The sequence below is a fragment of the Mycteria americana genome, unplaced genomic scaffold, assembly GCF_035582795.1.
Source record: "Mycteria americana isolate JAX WOST 10 ecotype Jacksonville Zoo and Gardens unplaced genomic scaffold, USCA_MyAme_1.0 Scaffold_38, whole genome shotgun sequence".
Classification (NCBI taxonomy): Eukaryota; Metazoa; Chordata; class Aves; order Ciconiiformes; family Ciconiidae; genus Mycteria; species Mycteria americana.
The window spans coordinates 2,085,526-2,099,905 of record NW_027445625.1 but is presented as its reverse complement, the minus strand read 5'-3'; the positions used below and the strand labels follow the sequence as shown (position 1 = coordinate 2,099,905).

The following is a 14,380-nucleotide window of genomic DNA, read 5'->3' as shown; positions in this document are numbered from 1 at the left end:
CAGTGCTTCTCTCCACCAAAGGCCCTGCAGGGCTCCAGAGACCCCCCACAGCAATGCCCTCTCCTGCCAGGGCTGCACAGCCCAGCCCTGTTTCTCTCTCACCTTGGGCACAGCAGGGATTGCTCTCTTCTTGAGGCCCTCATTTCTTTCTTACAACACCATCTGCCTTCCGCTCCAGCATGTCTCTGCCATGAAGCAAAGCTTTTGTGTACAAGGACTCTTGGGTGCTTGGTACCACTGTTCACCATGACAAGTCTGAGCATGGCCCTGGAGCCACAGCTCAGGGGCTGCAGCCCAGGTGTGCAACACTGTCCTCTGCCTGGGAACAGACAGGAGGAGCTGAACCTCCATGGTCTGTCACAAGCTGTGACATTGATGGAACAACTTCTGAGGCACAGTGGGATGCCTCACACAGCTCGCGTGCTGCAATGGATGGATAAAGGTTCTTCACGAGACACAGGCTGGGAGCATCAGAAGAGGAAGACTTTCTGTGTGAAGGAGCTGCTTGGATGTATGGAGCTCCTTGCTGGGAGAGTCAGGAGGTTGGGTGAGCCCTTGAGGGTGAGGATCAGAGGAGGGGCCAGGTAGGGCGACCTGGTGGTGGGAGATCAAGAACCTGCAATCAAGGGGAGGAGGTGGACAAGATCTTATTTAAGCAAGTCAAGGAAGTCTCCAGATGAGTGAGCTGGGGCTCTTTCTGGGGACGTTAATTGCCCTGACGTTCATTGGAGGGGGAACCCAGCACTATCAAAATAGACCAAGGGGTTTGTGGAGGAGCTGGGAGCAATTTCTTAGGAAAGTCACCAGCTGGATCAACATAGATAATGCTCACCTGCATCAGGTCCTTGCAAACCATGAAGGGCTCGTCAGGGATGTGAAAACCAGTGTCATCCTTGGCTGTGGTGACCATGAAAGAGGGGGGTCCAGCTCCTGAGCAGAATGAGGAAGGAGAGGAGCAGAGTGCAGGTGTCAGACCTCAGAGGGGAAGACTTGGGCCTATTCAGGGGGATTTTAGTGGCGATCCCGTGGACAGCAGTGAAGGGCAGCACAACTCAGTACAGCTTGTCTTTAATGACAGAATCGCCCACGAAGAGCAGTGGTGAGTGCATAGCTCACAAGAGCAGCTTGGGTGAAGAGGGAACTCATGAGGAAGCTCCATGGTTAATGGAAGCATCCAGGAGGTGGATGCAGAGACTCACTTCAGGTGGAGGAATTCAGAAATAGGAATGGCTTTAGGAACCCCACAGCTTCCCTAGAGATGACCCTTGCAAGGGAGTCCAAGGGGACCATTAAGGTGCTGCTACTTCAGTAAGAGTAAAAAAATAAACACGGACAATGCGGGGCCACTTCTGAATTCAGGGAGGGTCGATGCAGAGAGGTCTGACATCCTCTGTGTCCTCTTGGTCTCAGTCTTTCCCAGCAAGGTCTTCAAGGCCTTTGTACCTGGCGGCAGAACCCAAGGACAACAACCAGCAGCGGAAGGGGGTCGGGTCAGGGGTTACTTGAGCAAACTCAGCCCTGAACAGTTGAGGGCACCAGAGGGGCTGCCTCCACGGGTGATGAGAGAGCAGGCCAGTGTCACAGTGGTGTCACTCATCATCATCTCTGAAAGGTCAGGGAGATCAGGGGAACTTTCTGAAGACTGACGAAAAGCAAATGTTGCGAGCATCTTTCAAGAAGTCCCAGAAGATGAGCTGGGAAACTAAAGGCTGCTTAGCCCCAGTTTGGTTGAGAGTGTGTCCCTTAGCACGTCCTCTGGGATCACGAGTTAGGACAGCGCATTCTGCATGGTTGACTAAGTTGATGGGTATAGGAATGATGGGCTGGTTGGGCCTGGAGGGACGTGGTGAACTGGAAACTAAGCAAATAGAAAAAGAAAAGAAATATTAAAAAAATAAAGCAAAAGATAGCTATTATTGCACTTTTCATATTTTAAACTTCCTTATGCTCTTATACTCCCTCTTGATTTCTTTCAAAATATTTGTCCTATGGTGGGGCAGGAGGGCCTGTTTGGTTTGCGTTTGGGTTTTTTTCTTTTCTTTTTCTGTTTGTTTTTTTTTTTTTTAAGAACAGTTTTGGCAATCAGGGTGGATTGAGTTAGAGGAGCACCGATGCCTGGTGTCCCCTCCCTCTGCAGTTTCAATGGGAGGGTCCCGGTCTCCCACGGCCCCTTGTGGTCACCACCAGTCCCTGGTGAGTCTGTCAGGCACACCAGGACCTCCTCAAGTGGCACTGGAGGCTTCTGGTCAGGAACTGAGCTCGGCCTGCAAAGATGAGGCAATTTTCTCCACATTTACATAGTGCGGGAACATTTTCATCAGCTGAAATGTTGCAATACTTTTAGTAGAGAAATCATGTTTTCCTGTGTTGCCATCATGAAACTTTCCCGGACGGGTGCTGCTCTCAGGAGAAGAAACCTTGATCTTCCCAGCACTTGCTTGACCACTACTCTCTCCACTATGGAGTCTAGTGAATCTCACGAATCTTTTAGGTATTTCCACATGTCCTGATTAAACTGACCGTTTCTCCCGTCATCTTCTCAGCAGACTCTCGGCACATATGCATTTTCCAGTGTCCTTCCAGTTTCCTCCTCCCATTACTCTCCATTCACTCAGACCCCTCCCAAGTACCCGGGTGCTGCTTTGAGCTTCAGGCAGTTTCAAGCTGCTGCTCCTGTCGCCTGACCGTCTCTTCGGCCAACTCCTTCCTCGCCTTTCTCTCTGTCCTTTCCTACTAACCTCAGGGAAGATTTTCCACTCAAAAGTAGAAGTGGAATTGAATGGAGGCAACTTGAACTTGATAGACAGCTGAGGAATGTCATTTATTCTTTCCCGAACTACTCTTTTCCCTTTTAGTTGTGTTTTTGTTTTTGTTAATGAAGAGAAATGCTGTGGCTGTCTGCAGCCACTTCTCCAAAGAAAGCAGATGGGAATCGATGCTGAGACATTCAGCTCCAAACGGAGTGGGAAAAGCTTCGATTTTAACATGAGTGACGTAAGTCTGCGGTGAGCGGGCAGAGAAATGGCAGAGTGGGGGGTGATGGGGGTGGTGGGATGAAGAGTGTCTCTGCAGCGTCTGCCAGAAAGGGTCTTGCTTGTCCGACGTATTCATACTTCATCATGAGAGACTCTGGATCAATATGAAGTGGAGATTGGTGATATTGTTTATTCTGTCAGCAGGAAAATAAAAGACAAGTGGGAAAAGCATAACCCTTTTTCAAGTGTTATTTCGTCTTCAAATCTTGTCTTTTAGACTCTACTCCTGACATCTCTCTCATGAACCGCAGAAGAATGGAGGAATTAAAGGAAGCTGCAGAGAGCCATGGCGTGTTCGGGCATTTGCATTTCCCTGAGCCCTCTGGTGCCAAGTTCCTGAACTGCAGGTACCGAAGGAAGATTGAACAAGCTGCTGAAGAAGTGTTTAAAATTTGATTAAAATCTCCAAGGTTCTGAGGGTGTCAGTGGCCCCCTGAGGGCCATCACCGATGAAGCCATGAAGGGAAGCACGGGCGGCGGTACCCCTCCCTGGGGGCTGCCTTGAACTGCAAAGGGGTCAGCACTGGTTACAGGTGACAAAGGCACCGTGCAGGTGGCTCTGATGCCACTTTGTCACGGTTGAGCCCCAGTCGGCAGCCAAGCACCACCCAGCCGCTCGCTCACCCTCCCTCCCCGGTGGGACTGGGGAGAGAATCAGAAGGGCAAAATGAGGAAAACTCGTGGGTCGAGACAAGCGCAGTTCAATAATTGGGAGAAAGAAAAAATATATATATCAATAATAATAATAAATTGTAATGAAAAGGCAAACATCAAAAGAGAGAGAGAGGAACAAAACCCAGGGGAAAAAAATAATAAGTGATGCAACCGCTCACCACCCACCGACCGACGCCCAGCCAGTCCTGAGCAGCGATCGCCACTCCCCGGCCAACGCCCCCCAGTTTCTATACTGAGCATGACGTCATATGGTATGGAATAGCCCTTCGGTTGGTTTGGATCAACTGTCCTGGCTGTGCCCCCTCCCAGTTTCTTGTGCACCCAGCAGAGCATGGGGAGCTGAAAAGTCCTTGACCAGTGTAAACACCGCTTAGCAACACCTAAAACATCAGCGTGTTATCAACATTATTCTCATACTAAAATCCAAAATACAGCACTATAGGAGCTACTAGGAAGAAGATTAACTCTATCCCAGCCAAAACCAGGACATACGTGAGCCCTTGGTGTGTCTCATCAAGAAGGACGGGCAAGCTCCCATCCCTGGGACGTGGAAGGGAGATCCTGCTCCTCATGCGTGGCTCAGGGCTCTTCATGGAGCAGTGCGATGTGGGGGTGTGCGATGACAAGAGCAGGACGACCCTTGGACTGCCTGAACTCTGTGGGGGATGAGGAGGCAACCAGGCCATGGGGCTGTAAGGCCATGGTGTCCCCTCATGGCTCTTGGTGGCAGTGACAGCATTGAGAGCTGAGAGGACAGAGATCTTGGTTGTGGTGGGGAAGTCCCAGCCCCACCAAGGCCCTCCCTCATCCCCACCACAGGCTGGCCCATGCTCTCCCACGCCTGCGGCAGTTCTCCTGCAGACTTTGGCCACCCTGCTGCTTCCCCACCTCGCTCTGACCCTGGGATTTCCCAGGCTTTATGAATCTCTTTTTGCCCTCCCTGCCTTCTCCTTCCAACACAAAGCTGTGGTTTGCTGGGGATTTGCCGAACCTCTGAAGCCCTGAGCAACACGTCCAGCTCCATTCAAAGCTACTGCTCCTTAATCACCTAAGATATCCCAGCACCATACTTTCTTATCATCGAATCATGGAATCGTAGACTCCTAGAATGGTTTGGGTTGGAAGGGACCTTTAAAGGTCCTCTAGTCCAACCCCTCCTGCAGTGAGCAGGGACACCTTCAGGTAGATCAGGTTGCTCAGAGCCCCATCCAGCCTGACCTTGAATGTTTCCAGGGATGGGGCATCTGCCACCTCTCTGGGCAACCTGGTTCATTGTTTCACCACCCTCATGGTAAAAAAATTTCTTCCTTATATCCAGTCTGAATCTGCCCTCTTTAGCTGAAAACCATTACGCCTTGTCCTATCACCACAGGCCCTGCTAAAAAGTCTGTCCCAATCTTTCTTATAAGCCCCCATCTGAGTACTGAAATGCTGCAAGGAGGTCTCGCCGCAGCCTTTTCTCCGCCAGGCTGAACAACCCCTACTCTCTCAGCCTTTCCTCATAGCAGAGGTGTTCAAGCCCTCTGATCATTTCTGTGGCCATCCTCCGGACCCACTCCAACAGGTCCATGTCTTTCCTGTGCCGAGGGCTCCAGAGCTGGACGCAGTACTCCAGGTCAGGTCTCACCGGAGCAGAGTAGAGGGGCAGAATCACCTCCCTCAACCTGCTGGCCACGCTTCTTTTGATGCAGCCTAGGATATGGTTGGCCTTCTGGGCTGCGCGAGCACATTGCTGGCTCATGTCCAGCTTTTCATCCACCGGTACCCCCAAGTCCTTCTCTGAAGGGCAGTTTTCAATCCCTTCATCCCCCATCCTGTACGGAGAGTGGGGGTTGCCCAGGCCTGGGTGCAGGACCCTCATGAGGTTCACCTGGGCCCATTTCTCAAGCTTGTCCACGTCCCTCTGGATGGCATCCCACCCCACGGGCATGTCAACCACACCACTCAGCTTGGTATCAGGTGCAAACGTGCTAAGGGTGCACTCAATCCCACTGTCTATGTCATTGATGAAGATATTAAACAGTAGTGGTCCCAATACAGACCCCTGAGGGACACCACTTGTCATCGCTCTCCATCTGGACATTGAGCTGTTGACCACTATGCTCTGGACGTGACCATCCAACCAATTCCTCACCCACCAAACAGTCCACCCATCAAATCCATTTGTCGGTGTCTACAGAATGCCTTGAATGTCGATTTAAGTAGACGACTGTGGCTGAGCCATAGAAGAGCGTCACCACCCCGAGGTGTGAAGAGCAGGTGGAAAAGGCTTTGTGTCTGCCCTTAACTGAAGGTATTTTCAGAACTGGCCTGATACTTTTAATGTAAGAAAGAACTATTAAGGAGAAAGGAAGGATTGCAAATAGCAGGATGATGGTGTACAGCATCACTTGGTTCCAGGAAGTGTCTGCACAGGCCAGTTCCAGCAGAGGGGGGACATCACAGAAAAAGTGATGAAGGTCATGGGATGCACAGAAGGGCAAAGTGAACACCTGGTCGGTCTGTCCTACTTGCACTTGCACTGCTACGTGGGGTATGTGGTACCCCACGACCCCACCACCAGGCTGATGCAGAGACCCCTGCTCATGATGAGGGTATAGTGCAGGAGGGCACATATGGGTTTGTAGCGGTCATAGGCCAGGGGAGCCAGGAGAAGGCATTTGATGCTGCCCAACAAAACCAGGAGATCCTGCCATCTTGCATCAGGAAACCCACCAGCTTTTTTGGAAGAGTGACTGACGCATAGCAGATCTCCAGCAAGGACAAGCTCCGCAGGAAGAAATCCATGGGGCTGTGGAGGCTTGAGTCCACTGTGGTGAGTGCAATCAGGCTGTTCCCTGTGAGGACCACGAGGTAGATGAGCAGGAATACTGGAGAGCACAGGCCCTGCAGGCTGGAGGGGTCAGAAAAAGTCCCAGAAGAATGAATCCCGATCCAACGGTGTGATTCTCCACCCCTCTTCTTTGGGGCATTTTCCCTATACAGAACGATCCACACAACAGGCTCTTAGAGGATGCTGATGGCCCGTCCACCATCACACACGCTTCAAGCCTAGAGAAAGACTACTAACATCAGCATAAACATGATTGCAGGAGTAGGCGAGCTTGACCTGCAGGCCATTCATCTGCATGACTCTTTGGAAATCTAACATGGGTTGCTTACTGCAGCGAGGTTTGTAAAGAGAGGGGAGAACAGAATCCTTGAGCCTGAATGACTGGGGTTTGTCATGTAGATAAAAGAAACTTGACTTCCTTTTTTAGAGGTGATTTGACTGAATAGAATCCCTGGGGATAGACGAGAAAAAAGGAAGAAAAGGGATAAATAGTAGCCCCTTTAAGAACAGCCTTGCTTATGTTCTTTGTCCAGATCTTGTAAGACCTGCATTTAATGTAAGACCATGAAGAAGAAATAGGATGAAAAGGAGGGAAGGGATGAAAAAGGGGAAGACAAAGCAAGGCGAGGTTAGGCAAGGAGAGGCAATCAAAACAAAGCAAGGCAAGGCATGACTTGATTCTGAGGCCTTAGTGAGAGAGATTAATCCCAGCTCTCCTCACATGTAAGAGCTCATCCCCTGACGCTGTGTCCACACACAAAGATCCGGGAGAATATCTTCGATCCGAATCATTCATTTTTACATCATGATGAAGGGTGAATCCCATCAGAAGTAACACATCTGCCGATGAAACCACTGACACTGATGCATCCATGGGACATTTGAACTGCTTCCCAGTACCCTGCAAGCCCTCGCAGGAGCAGAGCAATGCTCTGGCTGCCTGGGGAATGGAGCCTTCCCTTTGCATTTCCCACCTTCCAGAGCATAAAGGCTTCTTGCTGGGCACACTTGAAGCATGGGAGCTACAAGCAAGCAGCACTGCAGTAGCAGGTTGCTTCTGATGAAGAAGAGACTCAGCTGAAAGATGTTTAAGAACCTCAGTTTGACATGGGGAAGGACTATCCTCTTCCAGGCAGAGGGCTGAGGATGCTGACTGTGTCTCTCCAGCTCTCGCTAACTCCCTTTGAGAAGTCTTCTTAAACTCTGATGTCAAATTGATGAGACCAGCAGGTCAGAAAACATGTGACAAAAGCATTTTGATTAGCCAAGTGAAAAACGCAGGGCAGTTTCCTCAAGAGACAAATCTGAATTCACAAAAACATGTCACCCTGTGAAAGTGTGCACCCCCCCGCCCCCCAACCTGCCCGTTGTCTCCCGTAACCCTGCTCAAGCGATAAGCACCAGTGGCAGTCGCAACGGATGCCTCTGGTCGTGATGGCTGCATCTGGCTCAAACTGGACTCGGGAGACAGATAACACAATAGCCAAGGGCTATAGCCAAGGTTGGTAGGCAAATACGACTATGAGTCAATCATCTTAGCCCCATAAATATGGAGCAGCCCAAGAGCCCTTGGAGCTCTCCTGCACAACAGCAGGCTCCATGCCCAGATCTCCCCTTGAGCAGGGACGCCTCTCAAGGTTACTCCTCAGGAGGCTGAGAGATTCCTTGCTGCAACAGATCCTCGGGAAGTGACTAATAGCATGCTAAACTTTGCAATCTTAGCTAAGTGATATAAAGTACTGACTGTGCACATCTAATCCTTTAGACAGAAACCATTGACCAAGTCTGGGACTACGACTGGATCCAGCCGTACCTAGATCCTCTCTGAGGAGGAGTTTAGAAATAAAGGGGGTCATTTCTGAACCTCATGACTCAACGGGAGGGTCTCCCTGACACTTTTGTCCTGTCTTCTATGCAGTAAATACTCAAGTGTACCTTGCCATCGAATGTTGTGAAACCACTGTCGCCTTTACCATTGAACCTTGTTAACTCACTGTTTTATATCAAGAAAGTATATTTTTGCTCTCTCTTAAGAATGAAGTGCATCACTCCATGTGCAACTATTGCTGGCGGATGGAGGGAGGTAATCCTTCACCTCCTGCCAGCACTGGCGAGGCCACATCTGGAGTGCTGTGGCCAGGGCTGGGCTTCCCAGTGCAGCAAAGTGGTTGATCTACTAAAGCAAGTCCAGCAAAGGGCCACAAAGCTGGCTTAAGGGACTGCAGCATCTTTCATAGGAGGAAAGGCTGAGAGATGTGGGACTCTTCAGTCTGCAAAAAAAAGAAGGCTTGGAGGCATCTTATTGATGCATATACAATTCCATCTGAACCCAAGAAAAGACTTTTTGACTGTGAAGCACTGGAACAGGTTGCCCAGAGAGGTTGTGGAGTGTCCATCCCTGGAGACATTGCAAACCCACCTAGACAACGTCCTGAGCAAGCTGCTCTAGCTGACCCTGCCTCAGCTGGGGGTTGAAGCAGATGATCTCCAGAGGCCCCCTCCAGTCTCAACCGTTCTGTTATTCTCTGAGTGTAAAGGAGAAAAGTAAGACAGAAAGAAATGAACAACACATCGCCTTGTACTGCAAATATGGTGGGATCCCATGGGGAGTACCCAAGCTGGAGCAGGGGAGAAGTGTGAGGAGGAAAGAGTGGCAGAGCTGCTCTTTAGTGACTGTTAACCCCCTCTTCACCATCCCCGCTGCTCCTCTTGGGGCTGGGGTCATTAGGTGAATTGGGAGCAAATGAGTAATTTGAGCCTGAGTGAAAGTGCGAGGAGAATGGTCTTTAATGTTTTTGTCATTGTTTCTCACAATCCAAATCTTTTTGAATTGGCAATAAACTAAACTCATCCTCGGCAAGTCAACACGTCTTTGCCAGTGACAGTAATTGGTAACTGATCTCCTTTACTTTATCGTGATCCATGTGCTTTCTGATTTATTTTCTGCCTTTGTCCTGTTGGGGTTGTCTGACAGCCGGGTGTCTGGCTGGCTGCTGGCCAAGGTTAATCCATCACAGGACGGCATCTGGACTGCTTCATCCACTTTGGAGCTCCCCAGCACAAGAAAGACCCTGACAGACTGGAGCAAGTCCTGCAGAGGCCAGAAGGACAGTGGAGACCTGGAGCATATTATGGACAAGGAGATGATGAGAAGGATGCGTTTTTGAGAAATTCCTCAGAATAAAAACTGGAGCAAGGACCCAGGCCAGTTGCTGCAATCTCAATCAATGGACTTTTTCAATATTTGTTGAGAAAAGCCATAAGCACCTGATGTAGCTGGAGCTGTCTGAGAAAAGGCTTGGCTGAGAGACGAGCAGTGGCAAGAGCTGTGGGACTTGTGTGTAATAAATGTCAGTAGCAAACTGGTTCCCTTTTTATTAATACTGGTGGTGCAGTTGGGTATCACTGAGCCCCAGAGGAGGACAGAGGTGACCATGCAGCTGAAGTCCCTCCTAAGGCCTGGGGTATATGACCAGACATGGAAATGGCCGGTGTGTGGGACTCATCTGGGACAGTTTTCCCAGGGCAGCTTCCACAGGGTGTCCAGGGAACATGGCACAGACTGGGCCCCCCTCTTTGGCACCTTTGGTACCTTGCTTCCTTCACCATGACACCTGACTCTGCACTGTGAGCACCCTGCTGGGTGCCCCCACCCTGCACACTCTCACACCTTAGCTCTACACCGGCCTTTTCCTCTCCTGGGCTCTTTCCAGTCCAGACCAGCCCAGCCTCTCCCCAGCTCTTCCCACCTCCCCTGCCCTATACAACAGCCCAGCCCAGCACAGCCCAGTAGAGTAGCCCAATCTAGGCTTGCCACATGGCATTGCCTACCACAGGGTGCTGCAGAGCTCTGGCCATTCAGCCACAGCCCCAGCCCCTCTGAAGGGCACAGCAGCTCCTGGGAGGCAGAGAAGGGTCTCATCCTGCCCATCAGCCCCAGGGATGCTGCTGCAACGACACAGGGAAACAGAGGCCAGTCACTCCCAGGCTGTACTGTAGTCCTACTGGAGGTGATCCTCAACCCCAACTGCATTTGACCTCTTCTCTGCCCCCACCAGCCCCGCTCCCCAGAACAGCAAGAGAGCCCTGGGCCTCCTCAGGCAGCTCCCGCATCTCTCCTGTCTCCCTCCCCTCTGGCTGCTGGGTCCCCACTGAGTCCCATGATACTGCAGAGTCCTTCTTTGTTGATACCGTGATTCAGTGCTTTATTTTTGGGGGACATCACCTTTCAGGGTCTTTCACCTTCTGAGTCTTCATTCACTCCCAGCCCTGGCCACATGGCGAGTCCCCATCTTCTCCTCACCCCTCCAAATCAATTTTTGAGAGAGACATGTAAGTGACATCAGTCCTGTCGTACATGAAGAAAGCTGAGGAGATAATGGGGAGGTCATGGAGCATCTCCCCTGCCACTGGACACCAAGGAGAGAGCTTTTAACTCCAGAACATTCTGTCCAGTGGAACCCAATAATACCGTAAAGCTTAACCCCAATCACAGGGAGAACACAAGAGGAAAACTCCTTAACAGGCCAATTCCATGGACACCTTGGCAACACCGTTGGAGGAAGAGCCCAGTCTTCAAGCACAGCACCTGGGAGATGCCTCTTTATTGAAAAGCAAGGGTCAGACACAACAGGATAAAACCTCAAGACAAGAAGTACAAACACAGAAAATTCTCTTTAATAATAATTATCACATGAGAAAAAAGAGGACTTGTGGCCTGAGATAAACTCTGGGAAATGGGGTGACTAGCGGAGGCAGGTTATTGTCGGTGAAACAGCATGCATTGGGCCAGTTTCCAGAGGGCATCCTTGAGCTCCTGGTTCCTCATGCTGTAGATGAGGGGGTTCACTGCTGGAGGCACCACCGAGTACAGAAATGACACCACCAGGTCCAGGGATGCGAAGGAGATGGAGAGGGGCTTCAGGTGGGCAAAGATGCCAGTGCTGATAAACAGGGAGACCACAGCCAGGTGAGGGAGGCACGTGGAAAAGGCTTTGTGCCGTCCCTGCTTAGAGGGGATCCTCAGCACGGCCCTGAAGATCTGCACGTAGGACACCACAATGAAAACAAAACACCCAAATGCTAAAAGGGCACTAACCAGAAGCAGCCCAGCTTCCCTGAGGTAGGCATCTGAGCAGGAGAGCTTGAGGATCTGGGGGATTTCACAGAAGAACTGGTCCACAGCATTGCCCTGGCAGAGTGGTAGTGAAAATGTATTGGCAGTGTGCAGGAGGGAATTGAGAAACCCACTGCCCCAGGCAGCTGCTGCCATGTGGACACAAGCTCTGCTGCCCAGGAGGGTCCCGTAGTGCAGGGGTTTGCAGATGGCAACGTAGCGGTCATAGGCCATGACAGTGAGGAGAGAACACTCTGCTGACATAAAAGAGAAAAAGAAAAAGAGTTGGACCACACACCCTTGGTAGGAGATGGCCCTGGTGTCCCACAGGCAATTGGCCATGGCTTTGGGGAGAGTGGTGGAGATGCAGCCAAGATCAAGAAGGGAGAGGTTGAGCAGGAAGAAGTACATGGGGGTGTGGAGGCGGTGGTCGCAGGCTACGGCGGCAATGATGAGGCCATTGCCCAGGAGGGCAGCCAGGTAGATGCCCAGGAAGAGCCAGAAGTGCAAGAGCTGCAACTCCCACGAGTCTGCAAACACCAGGAGGAGGAACTTGGTGATGGAGCTGCTGTTGGACATCTCATCCCTGTGTTCATGAGGTACTGCCAAAGGAGGAAATCACATTCACAAGTTAGGACTGCTCTGACAAACTAGCTTTCCATTCCCTCCCCCACCAAACACAGATTGTCCCTCCCCTTCCTTTCAGCACCTTCATACATCTCCCTGGCTGGCATTCTGGTTTGTGCTGGCCAAATGTGCCATTAGGAGCAGGGCTCTGCCCACGTGCTCCCAAGCAGTCATCCCTGCTGTATAGCTGCAGGCACCTGGGAAAGGGGGTGACAGCTCCTGAAATTCACTGTTTCCCTCAGATGTTAGCCACTAAAATGAAGAGGAGCTGCTCAGCATCTTCCAGCAGGGCAACCCCAGGGAAACTCCTGGATGTGCTAAAACTGTTGTGACCTGAGCAGAGACAGCTCCCACCTCAGCCCCACACACTGCACTCTCCACAGACCCACAGGTTCACACAGGCTGATGGGCTTTGCTCCCGTGGACACAACTGCATGGCAAGACCTGCAGCACTGGTGCGTGAGCTGCACCTGAACCCCCCTTGCTTCAGAGAGTGTGAGGGGCAGAACAAAGGCAGCATGGACAGGAGGGAACGACGGAGAAATGCCCCAGTGCTGCTGCTGAGGGAGGACAGGGACAGACAAAGAGAAGTCACAGAACTTGTGAGTTTCTCCTTCTTAGGATTTAGCTGCTAAGGATGTGACTCAACCAAAGTCCCTACAGCCTGGAGGGCAGAAGCTCTACTGGGTGGAAGAGGAGACCAGGGGCTGCTCTGGGGAAGCATCTGCACTGCAAAGGATGGCAGGGAGGTGCCCCAATTCCCTTCACACAGCACTTCTGGTCGCAGTTCTACCTCAGCCCCTGCCCATGTCTCTGCTGCCTGGAGCTGTCCCTGCCAGGAGCTGTTTCCCCGTCCCCACGCCTCCTCCCTGCCACTGCTCACAGACCCCGTCCCACCTGATGAGTGATCACCTCTGCCCTGCAGACACCTCCCAGCAGCAGGGCACTGCCCAGGGGCATCTCTGGGTGTGCAGGCTATGATGGGATCATCAGCTCAACCCTGAGGAGCCTGGAAAGGTGATGCTGGGGCTGTCTGCAAGCCATGGGGGTCTTCATTTTTATACACTCAAATGTATTCGCCTCTAAGGGAAAAAAGATTTGGAGTTGAAGTGTCTCCTCCACAACCAAGAGAGGACTTTTCATGTCCAATTCCCCACCCAGACAAACAAGAGTAGGAGACTGAAAGCACAGGCTCCTTCCCCTACAGACGGCCCTGCCTTGATGGGCTTCTATAAAAGCTGCTTCTGCCAATATCCTGTGGAGATCTGGAGCTGTGAGCAGCCCTGACCCATGCAGCACTCTCTCGACAGCAGAAGGACCCTGCCCTGCCAAAGGTTCTTTTTTCCACCCCCAGCTTCTGGCCGCAGCGCTGTGGGGAGCTCCCCAAGCAGGCTGAGCACTGACCCTGGCAGGTGGCAGAGCCCCTGCCCTGGCACACAGCCCCCTGGGGCACAGGGACCCTGCTCTGAAGGACAGCCCTGGGCACCCCTGCCTGCACACACGGCTGCACACCCCTGCAGCCGTCCCTGGGAGAAGGCAGCCATCATGCCCTGCCCCTCTGACAGTGCAGCAGGGAAACCCTGCTCTGCAACACCTCCTTCTCCTCTACACTGGAGAAACGGTGAGAGTCCTCTTGAAAGATCTCACAGTTTGTGGGATGTGCCAGCTTTAGGAGATCTTTCCAGGAACTGCAGCTCCGTTGCCCTGCACCCAGACACTTACCATGTCAAGGGCTGTGAAGATTTCTCCACCAGTGAGATGTCCTCTGTCCTCCCATTCCTGACTGTCTTTAACCCCTCTGCCTCGCTCATCTCCCCTCGGCACCTGCAGGCAGTGCCCCCAGCCCTGCTGCTCTTTGCAGAGGAGCTGCTCCTGGGCAGAGCTCGCTCTCTGCAGCGCTGCCCGCTTGCCATGAGCTCCCTCCATGCCAGGAGCCCAGCCCAGCCCAGCAGCAGAGGACCAGCCCAAGGCATCTCTTTCTCTGCTCCCTCTGGGCTCCCTCCAGGTGTCCCTGGGGCTGCAGGGGAACCTGCTGTGAAACAGGCTGAAGGAACCACTGATGTTCCCTCCCTCAGCTGGCGAGAGACACTGATT

At 51.9% G+C, this 14,380-nt stretch overlaps 1 protein-coding gene across 1 annotated transcript; it reads right to left on the bottom strand.

Moving 5' to 3' along the window:
* Nucleotides 1-5,863: 5,863 nt before the first annotated feature.
* LOC142403546 (olfactory receptor 10AG1-like) lies at nucleotides 5,864-6,682 on the bottom strand. Its single transcript, XM_075489798.1, is given in 4 exon segments — nucleotides 5,864-6,238; nucleotides 6,241-6,392; nucleotides 6,395-6,620; nucleotides 6,623-6,682. Coding segments are annotated over 4 exon segments (813 nt in total).
* Nucleotides 6,683-14,380: the final 7,698 nt, after the last annotated feature.